The 13,219-nt window shown below is 45.3% G+C and overlaps 1 protein-coding gene across 1 annotated transcript in view; it reads right to left on the reverse strand.

The window, feature by feature from the left end:
• Positions 1–11,599, reverse strand: part of SKOR2 (SKI family transcriptional corepressor 2) — a 34,227-nt gene extending 22,628 nt beyond the window's left edge. The window contains exons 1-3 of the mRNA XM_068993986.1: positions 8,996–11,599; positions 7,878–7,941; positions 7,455–7,526 (exon numbers count right to left, since the gene is read on the reverse strand). Of these exons, the coding sequence (XP_068850087.1) occupies positions 7,455–7,526; positions 7,878–7,941; positions 8,996–11,599 (2,740 nt within the window). The remainder of the gene's footprint in view (positions 1–7,454; positions 7,527–7,877; positions 7,942–8,995) is intronic.
• Positions 11,600–13,219: the final 1,620 nt, after the last annotated feature.

A 13,219-nucleotide genomic window follows, 5' to 3' on the forward strand; every position in this document is an offset into this window, starting at 1 on the left:
ACAATATAAAATGCCTGACGTTTGGATGCAGAGTAAAATTGTGGGCATTTGCCTATCCCTCCTATGGAAACACATCCTCCTTCCTTCTCCTTTCAGCCCCACTCTGTTTGCTACTCCTTATCTTGGCTGTCTCCCTTTTAGAGTCTCCTTTGAGCCTGCAAACAGCACTCAGTGGCATTACCCCAGCCAGCAGCCCCAGGGTTAGCAAGTTGCTTGTCTTTGAAAGGTCCTCTCTGTTCCCCCAGGATGGCTGTTGACAACAACTGATGAAAAACATTTGGAGAAAATACATTTCAGAAAATGCACACTGAAGGGTAAATTCAGTCAATGAAACTATTTTGGTTTGGGGCTGTGTCTATACACAAGATACACATGCATTCTAACACTTGGATGAGGAATAAAAAATTTCATCCACATGTTTGTCACCCATGGGGACTCATGTGCTACCACATGTGTTCTGGTGCAGGGGAGTGGACCCTGGAAGAGAAGGCAAGATGTGTACACAAAGCTTGTCTGCACACAGTTCCCGGGGCACTGTCATGCTCTCTGGGCTGGGCTGAGGTCCCGCCCTCTGACTCCCGGCAGCCCCAGCACAAGCCTGGCATCTGTTGATTGAGAGACTCTTCTTATGCGTATTTTACTTGCGAAGAAACACTGATTTTTCATAATTAATCTTAGTTTTATCATCTGACGTTAAGACTTCTGGAAGTTAATTTTTTGTTTCCCTAATAATCTATCTTAGAGGTACAATTTGGATGGGGTCAAAGTTAATTTACAATTTATATAACTGGTACTTTGAACAATAATCAAGATTTAGCACAATGTATGGTTTAGAGAGGTTTTTAAGAACATTCTGCATTAAGGTATAAAAAATCAATTACACAGAAAGCAAGGTTAAGTAATTTTCTCCTCTATCAGTGGGACGTGGACTTGTGTTAATTTCTTGGTGTTAAAGTCTACATTAAACTTCTCCCCTGTGACTTTTGGCACTGTAGTGAGGTCACAGAACAGAAGAGAAAAGAAAATCAATACCACTGGAGAAGGTATGCTACAAAATGAGCTAACTAAATATTAACTCCATTAACCAAAAAGAATGAACAAGAGCAAGATTAATATCGGTGGGTTTATAGTTTGTGATCAACATTTATCGTGAGTTGCATTCACATTGCTTCTTAAATCAGCATATCAGATTTTTTTGATTAGTGAATTGTGAGTTCATTTAGAATTCTCTTGAGTTCTAGAACTTGTCAATTAATGCTATTTTTAATTTTTTTCTGAAGAGTTTTAAATTGTCCTCTGTCTCCTTGAGTTTCATATATCTTATTAAAAGCCACAAAAAGAAAATGTTTTCATAAATAAAAAGAAATTTGTATCTATATTATGAGGATTAGTTCATTTCAAATACATATATTTAAATACCTCAAGTCATTGTTCATAAAAATGTTGGTAGTAATTTAGAGGTGTATAAACTGAGACCCAAAGGAGTCAAAAGGCTTACCCAAAGCCATCTAGTAGAGGAAAGAATTAAAACTCAGATCTACCAGTCTATGCTTTTTAGAAATTTTCTTCTTTTATTACAAAAAAAATCATAAGCGTGTTTTAAAATAGAATGGAATAATAAATCAGAGTGCCTCATCCGCTATATATTCATGAGAAGTGTAACTGCTTCTTACTATTCTCAGGAATCTGTCCATAGCATAGTAAGTACACTAGAGAATCATACCAGTGAAAATCAAATTGATTTTAAAACTTCTATACATAAAACAAGATGCAGCCACGCTGAGAGTCCAATGGTGCTGGCGTTTCTACACAATGAAAGGGATTGAAATGGAGGATGACTCCACTTCACGTGATTTCCGTGACCTGCAATAGCTTTCAGCTGTCTCACCGGCTTACCCCACTGCATTCAATTTCAAATCACTTAACTTCACTGAAGTTATTCAAAAAGGATATGCAAAACTTGACTCTGGGATTGCAAGCAAAATGCTGTCATTTATACTTTTGAATAGGTAATATTTTGACCAAACTGGCATCCCCCTAATCTTATATTACTTGCCTTTAAAGCCATGGGTCTTATTTTAAAGAGCCCTATAGATAAAGGTTCTGGATTCTGGGTGATTTTGGCTGCTTAAAACTTTGTTTGGTCCCTCTAATTACAAAGAAGTATAATATCTGCTATGAATAAGGTTAATGAACACTAATAGAAAGGATTTTTTAAAATCTTAAAAAAATGTAATTTCTTTAAAATTGCTGAAAAGTAACAGTTACCAGGGGCTTCCATGGTGGCTCAGCTGGTAAAGAATCCAACTGCAATGCAGGAGACCCAGATTTGATCCCTTGGTTGGGAAGATCCCCTGGAGAAGGGAATGGCTACCTACTCCAGTATTCTTGCCTGGAGAATTCCATGGACAGAGAAGCCTGGTGGGCTACAGTCCACGGGGTTGCAAAGAATAGGACATAATTGAGCGACTAACACTCACTTTCACTCAACAGTTACTAAGAGGGCTGAAAGGTGGAACAAAGGCCAAACTTAATTAAAATGGTGTACTAAAAAATCAAAGCAGAACTAAATGTTGTTGCTAAACTGAATCTGTATTAGGGACATATTGAAGCAAGTCTTTATGTTTAGAAAAAGGTCAGAAATTTCCTGATAAACTATAATTATGATTGTCATGGGAGTGAAAAATTCATGTAAAAATAAAAAATTGCATACTGACTTGTTAGGTAGTTTAAACAGACATTTCATTATTCTATGTTATACTGTATATGGACAGAAATAAAATACTGATATTATCCAATAACGATGATTGAATTAAACACTGGCTAAAGAGACATATGGCTATATAAATCTTATTGGATGTTATATTGTTTTAGATTACTACAGTATTCATACTGTCTTACAGCTCATACATTTCCTCTTTTTTATTGAAAGTAACTTGAGAGCAGGGACTGGTATTGATTCTACCTCTGAATCTCTAGAGCTTGGAGAAATAGCTAGCATACAGTAGGTGTTAAAAGACGCTTGCTCCTTGGAAAAAAGTTATGACCAACCCAGACAGCTTATTAAAAAGCAGAGACATTACTTTGCCAACAAAGGTCCGTCTAGTCAAAGCTATGGTACTTCTACCAGTCATGTATGGATGTGAGAGTTGGACTATAAAGAATGCTGAGCGCCGAAGAATTGATGCTTTTGAACTGTGGTGTTGGAGAAGACTCTTGAGAGTCCCTTGGACTGCAAGGAGATCCAACCAGACCATCCTAAAGGAAATCAGTCCTGAATATTCATTGGAAGGACTGATGCTACAGCTGAAACTCCAATACTTTGGCCACCTGATGCAAAGAACTGACTCATCTGAAAAGACTTAGATGCTGGGAAAGATTGAAGTTGGGAAGAGAAGGGGATGACAAAGGATGAGATGGTTGGATGGCATCACTGACTCAATGCACCTGAGTTTGAGCATGCTCTGGGAGTTGGTGATGGACAGGGAAGCCTGGCGTGCTGCAGTTCATGGGGGTCACAAAGAGTTGGACATGACTGAGCGACTGAACTGAACAACAGGTGTTTGGAAATATTTGGGGAGTAATTGAGTAAATAAACAAATGAATGCTATCATGTACATGTGGAAGTTAACAGTTGTTACATGGGGAAAAATAACTCCATTCACCAGCAAGGCGTTCTGGATAAAGCAGTCTATTGCTACCACTCCAAAGCACTTCATCACAAGGCTTCATAATTTTTTTGGTTCATCTGGATTTTTGACACTTTGCTAAATGAATGGATTCTTGGAGTTTGATCTTAAGTAAGTACCTTAATACCAAAACAGGCCAACGGGGGCCTCCTAAGTGGCTCAGTGGTCAAGAATCCGCCTGCCAGTGCAGGAGATGCAAGAGATGCAGGCTTGATCTCTGGGTCAGGAAGAGCCCTTGGAGGAGGAAATGGCAACCCACTCCAGTATGTCTTGCCTGAAAAATTTTATGGACAGAGGAGTGTGGTGAGCTGCAGTCCAAATGGTTGCAGAGTTGGACATGACTGAGCAAATAAACATGCGCCCATAGGTCAACTGAGTGACCATTTTGGGACTTTCTCCATTGTGAAGACCATGAGTTGATCTTCCCTACAAGCATGGACAGCCATAAGTACAGCAAGTCCTTACAAAAGCCCAAACTCCCTAACACTTTCGGCAAAGGAACCATGAGGATGAAATTCTTGTGACTCCAAGATAAATTTTTAAAAATATATTCTTCACCCAAACATTTGTTCATTTCAATAATATATTTTCATCCCTTTCACGTCCCACCTGTCTCCCATTCAATACGGGATAATAATAATACGATATAACCTACTACCTACATGCTTCCCTGAATAATGTGAGAATGAAATTGTAATATGGAAAATCGATGTGGAACAAGTTTGTCTGGGAATCTGTATCAAATTAATTATTGTGAGGTAGGGACTAGTAATAGATCAATAGTATGACTAGGTGTTATTACCAACATAACTATTGACTGTGCTGCCCTGAGTTCCAGGCACTGAGGAATTTTTATGTGAACACAGATCCTGACTTCCTTCCTTTTGGCATTCCTATTTCCATCTGAACATCAAACAACAGTCTAGTCTGTGGTTTTGATCCACTCTCGCTATCATCCTTGATTCTAATGCCCGTTTTAGAGTTTACTGAACTTACTAAGTATGCGGGAACCAAACCCCTTCCAAGGCCAGGAGGAACTCATATTCAAATGGAACCAGTCCAGTCATGAAAATTGGAGGAACACACAGAAGAGAAATTCAGTTTTTAACAAATCTACAGAGACTATTCATGTATATGGAATCAAGAAGAGATAATTCAGTAAAGAAATCAATATGTTCTAATACATTTAGATGTTTAACGGGTATACACATTTGTTGAAATGTTGATTTAAAATTTTTATAAGAATTATGAATACTAGCTATTAGGTACAAGGTAGGAAATTAAAGTTCCAAAAAGATGATTTCAGATTGTGAAACTTGGATCTTCTCATTAAATCTATGAAAACTATTTTAACAATTTAAACATCAAATTATACCACAATTTTGTACAAATTATTGATACCTCTTTAAAAACTATGTATATTTTAACTTTTATAGAACATTTATAAAATTTTATTTTTATTTTCTTTAAAGTTTGCACCCAGAGTTAGAGCTTAGATGCAAAGAGACTTCTAATGAGTCATGCTTTAGCAAAATGAAGTCTGATGTGAATTATTCCCTAAATGTGTTATTTTATATTAAATATAGTCTAATTTGAACTTTAAAATCACCAATAGCTAACTCCAAAATAAAAACCTCCAAACTTAGGAAAAACAACCTTAAAATTAAGCATATACATTACAAAGTACTAATTTTAACAAGCAACATGAAATTAAAACTTGTCTTAAGTAAATGAAAAGTGGGATCCCTATTCTGTCTCTGAGTGGGTTATACATTATTTCGAAAACATAAGTCATTGCTATATGCAAGTTTTCTTATTTTATTAGACTTCGAGCTTCATGGGGATGCTCAAAGATAGGGCTGCATATAAAATAAAATAAAAACAGATAAAAATTCCCCCAAAATTAACTTGACAGTGCCACTAGGATGTGACACAGCTTTTAAACTCTTTCCAAGCTGTGTCTATTTTGGTTAGAGAGGAATGGGAATTCTCTCAAGTGCTCACTGGTTGTACAACACCGACCTAGCAAAGGTCTCCATCCACGTCAGCTATTGAAACAGCTCGATTAATTTGTATTCACTGGGATACATATAGACTCCCATCAGTGGTTTCCAGGCATGGGAGAAATTGGGCTACTTTTAAATTTATTTTTAGCTATACAGAGCTGCTAAATATCATTTGATCTGAGGTTGAGGAATGTTTCCAAAATTGTTTTTTTATATTCATGAATGTGTTGTTTCCAGTGGCTATTAATTTCTACACATATCAAACAAAGAAAAGCAATTGACTATCCAGAAATGTCTGGGAAATGGCTAGATATTAGAGAATCAATCGAATAGAATTATAAACCCTTGTGTGTGTGTGTGTGTGTGTGTGTGTGCAAACCCATCAGAAATGCCTTGGTAGCAATCCTCTCCATTTCAAGCCTCAATTTTGTCAAATATCACACTTAGGGAAAAGGTAGTTTCTGGGCAAAAATCACTGCTTTGTGACTTTATGTGTGCACTTTAGATTAGCACAGAAAAATCCACATTAAAAAACTTTATCATGTTAGACACAGAGCAAATTCATTCGTGAAAGGTGATTAAAAAATTTTTTTTTAAAGGGCTATACTTTAGTGTGAAAGTGATAAGAAAAACACTTAAAATGTGCTAACAACCAGGTAAAATCACAAGGCACAAAAGTCAGCATTGTGAATTTTATGGAGACTTGATGTGGCCAAAGACATACCACTAAATTATTCTTAGTAACTCCTTAGCATAGTCAACCCAAACTGGATGTTGATTGATATTTATATAAAATATTCAGGGAATAATTTGGAAAGATCTCATAATATATACAGCTTTCTTCCTATGATATATAAAGGTTTTTTTTTTCATTAAAATAGGTGTTTTTGCCTTTTCCCATTTAAAGTATTGAGAAGTTTCCTTTATGAGAAAGTAAAAACAAAGGTTTGGGGACCTTTTTCATTGTACTTTGCTGTTATATAAGATTTCTTTAAGATCCTATTTTCTTTATTTCTGCTCCCCACACCACTCTTTTTCCTTCTCCCTCACTTCCTAGCTTGCTCTCTCTGTCTCATTTGACAGGCAAATTTGCAGACATTGCCGCAGGATAACAACCTCGTTTGACAGTCAATTAACCGTGAATAGTCAAAGCCAAGGCAGTTTGCATTACATAAATGGAAAATTAGATTCCTTTTTCCCAAGAAACAAAACCCTCTCCTTAAGACACTGCAATAGACAACTTAGTATCAAAACTTCTAATCACGTCTTTCCCAAACCCCTTGGAGACATTTAGCAATCAGTAAAAGGTGGTTTCATTTAATTTGTATAATGTAATTTTTGTAAATGTATTATACATTTTGTGTAGAGATCATTATCATGGAGATAATATAAATGTTGGCATAGATGTCATAAAACACCTTTAATGTCTTTCTGACAGATATTAAAAGCAATAAGCTGTGATCCTTTTTAATGGAAGGTTTCTAAGAGAACATTTCAATTATTGTCATTTTATGCTTTTCCAGCCTGTTTCATTGTGTAACCTGATATATTTCTGAATTTTCTTCTGAAATATGCCCAGCAATTAATAATCTTATTGCTATTAATGTCACTGCTTTCCCATTTGTGTTTTTCTTAGTTATATCTACTAGGAATTGATTTTATCTTTACCCTTGTACTAAATATTCAGTCTTTTGATTATGAATTTCAACCCTTCTCTCTGTCATCTGACTATTCATTCCTTCTATTTGTCCCAGCCTACCTGATCTTTCTCTCCAAAAATCTCCCGAAGCATCAGAGTCCGTGATGAAAAAGCTATGCTCCTTGTTCTTATCTAGAATCAAACAAAACACAAAATCTACAAGTGATCTGTATAGACAAGTGGGAAACAAAGATATCCAAAAATTTTAACATGTATTTGTGTATGTTTTGAGTACTGACACCATTTAAATGCAAAGAGATATGTTGAGATTGGGGACAACAGTGCTGTTATTTGAAAAATCGTCATTGCTTGGAAACTACAGAAATGCAGCTCTTTAAAATATAAACTGTGATATTTAAAAAACCCATAAAATTCAGTGGATGAAAACCCACAGAATGGTGGTGTGAGCAGGAGATGCTGGGTATAAGTCTCACAGAAATGATTAAATACAGGAAAGAAAACGGGGAGGTTATTTTCTTTTACCTGAAAAGTTGTTGTCGTCCTTTGTAGATAAAATAACTTGATTATTCTCCTTAGTTTTCTGATTCTGTATGGAGAAGAATTAGACACACAAATCAATGCCTGGATGAAACCATATGCTAATGTCAACAGTCAGCAGGAAGAAGCATCAATAAAAGTGACTCCGTGGAGCCTCGGGAGACTTCATTTTTTTTGATGATTATCTTCTTTGAATAGTTATTGTGCTTAAATACAAGTGTATGGCTCCATGTACCTGCCCTATCCTTTACGAAGTAGTATGTCAAACATGCCTGGCCAAGCTGCACGGGGCGTGCAGCTTTATTACATACTCTGTAAAGCAACATGCCGCGTTATTTGCCACATCTACACTGAGTTAGCACAGAGTCACTGGACTTTCAAGTCCTTGAGAGTGCTTTCTATGCACACTTGAGTGAACACTGAATGCTGAGCCACTTAAATTTAACTTTGGTCTTTAGGGGTCCTGGGTAGCACTTTCTCTGAGTGGAGACTGGTTTGGGAGAAGCCAGTCTTGTTAAAGAGTCTGTCTTTTGTTTTACTGGACACAGTATCTTACAGACGTGTTCATTCTGGCTAGAGCTCAGGGGTTCAAGCAGCCATTAATGCAGTTCAAACGAAACTGAATCTAACTTTTGAAGTCAAGGTATTTTTGATCTTTTGGGGTCAGGGTTGGGGGAGGCACTGAATTATAGAGAAGAAAAATAATAGGATTATTCAGACTGCACCAGTTTGTGGCCCCACTGCTTTTGGGGGAACAGCTGTGCTCAGGGGGGCGCCCCGGCTTGGGCAAAGGAGACCGGTAGACTAGAGGAAGGACTTGGTCAACTTAGGGGGTCTTTCCCAACTTCTACAAGCAGCCAACTTGAACACAGGAGGGAAAAAGAGGCCCCAAGGCCTTCCAGAGGCTTTGAAAGAGAGAGACCAGAAACCACATTTTATGGAGGACCCTTGGTAGGAAAGAAGCCCTTCCAAACACACTGAATATTTCATTTCTGTGGGGAAATCTGGTGATTCATCTTTCCTGCGCATATGTAACCGATTCCGCCTAAAGGTGCATTTAAATAATAATAATTAGCTAGAAGGAGCCTAAAGGGGATATTTACATCTTTGTAGGAGGGCTGCTCCTCCAGTGATGGATGGTGGACCGGGCTGCCGGGGCTGCTGCCGAGGCCGCCGCTCTGTGTCTGCGAGGCCAGCGGCGGGGGCGGCGGTGGGGGCAGGTCCGGGCCGCCGGGGTCGCCCAGTTTCCCGTCCTCCTGCAGCAGCCGCGAGGAGCTCAGCGCCAGCGGGAAAGCGCCCGCGGCGGCAGGCGGGCGGTCCCGGCTGCTCCCCTTCTCCGACAGCCCTCTGCCCTGGAGGAACCGGCCGCCGCCGACCAAGGGGTCCGCTAGCAGGACCCCCGTCTCCTCGTCTTCCTCCTCGTCGTCCTCGGGCTCTCGACCTTCGTCCTCCTCCTCCTCGCCCTCGGGAGGCTTGTGGCCCTCCACGTCCACCTCCTGCTCCTCTTCCTCGTCGTCCTCGTCCTCGGAGCTGTCCTCGCTGGGGTAGCTGCAGCTGGTGCCACCGGGGGACAGGAGACCTCGGGGGTGCGGCTGCGGGGCCAGCGGCGGGGGTGGCGGGGGCGGCGGCGGCGGGGCCGCGTGGTGGCGCTCCGAGCCCGGCTCGTCGGGCTGCGGGGGCAGCAGCAGCAGCGGCGGCGACGGCGGCTGCGGGGGGTGGTGGTGGTGGTGGTGGTGGTGGTGCTGGTGCTGGTGCGGGGGGTGGTGGTGGTGGTGGTGATGATGCCCTGGGGCCGAGTGCGGCGCGCCCGCGGACGCCCCATGCAGCTTGGCCAGGCTCTCCGCGTCGTCCTTGCCGCCCACCGGCCGGAAGGCGCTCGAGTGGTGGTAGCTGCCTCCGCCGGCTTTGCGCCCCTCCAGGAGGTGAGGGTGGGGGGGCGCGGGCCCTCGGGCGCCCGCGGGGCCCGCTCCGGCGGCCCCGGTCACCGAGCCCGGGTCGGCCGGGGGCGTGGAGCCCGCACTGCAGTCCCCGCCGCCGCCGCCCGGGGGCGACTCGAAGAGCGCGTCTCGGGCCCCCGCGCCGCCCGCAGGAGGCGGCTGGCCGGAGCCCGGGCCGTTGGCCACGACCGGAGGGGGCTGACCCGGCGGGGGCGCCGCTTCGGCGCCCGCGCCCGCGCCCGCGCCGCCGGGCTCGGCCAGGTCCAGGAAGGCCTGGCGCAGCAGGGCCGGGCTTTCCCCCAGCGCGCAGCCGAGCGCCGAGGGCGGCTGCGGCGGGGGCTGTAGGTACGTGGGCACCGGAAGCCCGCCCGGGGTCCGTGGAGGCCAGAACATGCAGAAGGGCGGGTAGAAGGCGTCCTTGCGGCCCGCCGGCCAAAAGAGGCCCGACAGGCCGGCCTTGGGCGCCGCGGCCGCGCCGCCCGCACCCCCCAGGGCCTCGGCCGCGGCGCCCGCGTCCTCCTTTTTGTGGCACAAGCCGAAGGCGGCGGCGGCGGCTGGGAAGGTGTAAGGATGCGGGAAGAGGCCCCCGCAGCCCGGGAACTTCTGCAGCACGCCCCCGAACGAGCCCTTGCTGGGCACCGGGATGACCGGATAGCTGCGCGGCCCTTTGGCGCCGGCCGCCGCGCCCGCGCCGGTCACGCAACCGCCCCCGGCGCCGCCCCCGGCCGCCCCGGCGCCACCCGAGGCGGCGGCCACCGAGAGGCTGGCGGCGGCGGCGGCCGAGAGGCTGGCGGCGGCCACGACGGCCGCCTCCTGCAGCGAGTCGTCGTCGTCCTCGAAGCGCGGCCGCTTGTGATGCGGCGCGTGCGGCGCGCCGGCCAGCTCGGCCAGAGGCGGCGGCGGCGGCGGCGGGGGCGGCGCCCCCAGCAGGTGCGGGCCCAGGAGCCCCCCGCCCCCGGCCACCGCCGCCGCCGCCGCCACCGCGGCCGCCTTGACTGAGCTGAGCGGGTGGCAGGCGGGGTGCGTGCCCGGCTGGGGCAGCGCGCGCTTTCGGCTCCCGCCGTTGAACATGGCCTTGACGTCCTCCCAGGCGAAGACGAGCTCGTCCTGGGGGCTCTTGTCCGTGAGCTTGAGATGACGGCGCCACGAGTTGAAGTTGGCTGCGTCCGGCTGCGTGTACTTGGCGTCGGGCGTGCGGTGGGAGTGGAAGATGAACTTGTTGGGCGAGAAGTACATGTTGCAGTAGCTGCATTTGATGCACTTGGCGCGCGAGCTGTTGTAGCGCGCGGGGATGAAGCTGCCGCGGCAACCCCAGGCGCACTCGTGCGAAACATCGAAGGCGAAGTTGTCGGGCAGCTTGGGCGGCCTGTTTTCGCCTAGGAACGACTTGCACAAGCGCTCAGCCTCGCGCTTGGTGATCATGCCGCAGCGGCGCGAGGAGATGGGCATGGCCCCGGCGCGCCGCAGGATCTCCAGCTGCACCGGCGTGCACTGCACGCACGTGATGCCCAGCGCCACGCGGCGGTTGTGGATCTCGTTGTAGCTGAAGTTCTTGAGGAGCGTGTTGGAGATCTGTGCGAGGCATAGGCGCTCCTGCCCGTCGATCACCAGCGACACGATGGGAATGCCATAGAGGATCACCTGGCCCACCTGGTTGGGTTTCAGGTTGGCGTGGCCGGGTCGCGGCTGGCTCAGCGCGTCGGGCTGGAAGGCGCTCGACGGCGACGCCAGCAAGATGTCGTTGGGCCCCGGCAGCGGGCTGGAAGCCATCTCCTCCGCCGGGGAAGCCCGGGCCGAGCCCTCCGGGTCAGCCTTGGAGACTGGAAGGGAAAGGAGAAAGCGTTGGCTAGAGCCTTTTTAGATTACCAGAGGGGTGGGTTGTGCGGCTAACTGAAGAATTATCATAATAACTTCCTTCGGTTAAGATATAATTATCACTGGGCAAGGGGACCAAGTTTCGGATACAGGGAAGTTCTCTCAAATTTCTTCAGGTGATCCTTTGGAAACGCGGGGATTTGGAAGTACTTCAGTTCTAAATATCCCACGTAAATTTTAAAAAAAGTCACTTCCTAAGGAACTCAAGACCTTATCCCGCATTTATGGAAGCCATTAGAATAAAATTGCATGCCTGTTAGAAATTAGGAAGTAATGATGACAATTGTAACTAGGACAGGTTACAGAAGTTATGGAAAACTGAGGCTTGGCCATTGAAGCCCAAATTGTAAACGAGAGACCATTCACATTTGCTTGAAAATAGATTGATTTTGGTTAAAACAATAAACCCAAGCTTTTAAAAAAGCAATGTTTGTGGTATCTGTGGTTTCCTTGGGGTAAATTCACTGCTGGTTGAGGCATAGCTCATTAAACCAAACGAAAGCCCTTCTCCCTGATCTCTGCCACTAGATATTTTGATACTTCAGTTAGAAAATTTTGGGGAAAAATGTACAGAGCTATATGCAAGATTGCACCAAAATAGGTGTTTCAAGTTTTCTAAAAGCTGCTTGCTAAATTGAGTGGTTCTGGCTCTAATAGGTTGATTGAAAAAATGAAGTTGTAGACTTGAAAATATTCAGATACTGTTCTCCTGTCATTTCCATGACAATGAGCAAATAAGTACAGGCAAGAGTGTTAAGCCCAGAAACAGTGCAAAGAAACGGAACAGCTCTTGGGGATCCTTACCGGTGGGCTTTAAAAGGCAAATTTAGTTGTAAGGTGAACCACTTTCTGTGACATTTCTTTTTCTGATTTGTGTAGATATCTCTTCACCTTATAGGGGGAATAAGTGCCCCACAGTAGGGATAAACCTTGGCCTTGATAATCTGTGGGAGCGCTGAAAGCGGAAGCCCAGAGTTGGGCCTGTGGTGAAATTCCTGTCATCTCTGGTCAGTGGGGTACTTAATGGGGGAAAACAGCCAGTAAATTGAAAATACACCAAAAGCAAGCGAAAGAAACCTTTGTGATGACGCTAAGTCAAAGCAAGCAAAGTGGCTCATTCCCTGAGAAAGCAACAGTGACCTCTGCACAGCTTCTTGTCCAGGGCAGCTGCTAAGAGTATGGTTTGCCCTGGAAAATCACCAGTGGCAGTGGCATCACCACCCTCCCCCAAGTACGCTGGAGTTTGTTACTATAGAGATTTCACTGAATACACTAGCATACCCCTTTACCCAGATGGTCATGTCCTTGTCCTCTCTGGGTTCCTGTAACTTCTATCCTGACAACCTTCGCCCTTCTGACCCCTGGATCCTCAGTTCTCATTACATTCCGTGGCCTCCAGGAAGGTCGAACAAATGCGATCAAAGAGAGGGAAGCTGGGCTTGTTGTCACTTTGGATGGATCAGTATTTCCAGGGGACAGGGCGATAAATGGCACCGTGATACCTGGGCCTGAAAT

Source organism: Capricornis sumatraensis, chromosome 21, assembly GCF_032405125.1.
Source record: "Capricornis sumatraensis isolate serow.1 chromosome 21, serow.2, whole genome shotgun sequence".
NCBI lineage: Eukaryota > Metazoa > Chordata > Mammalia > Artiodactyla > Bovidae > Capricornis > Capricornis sumatraensis.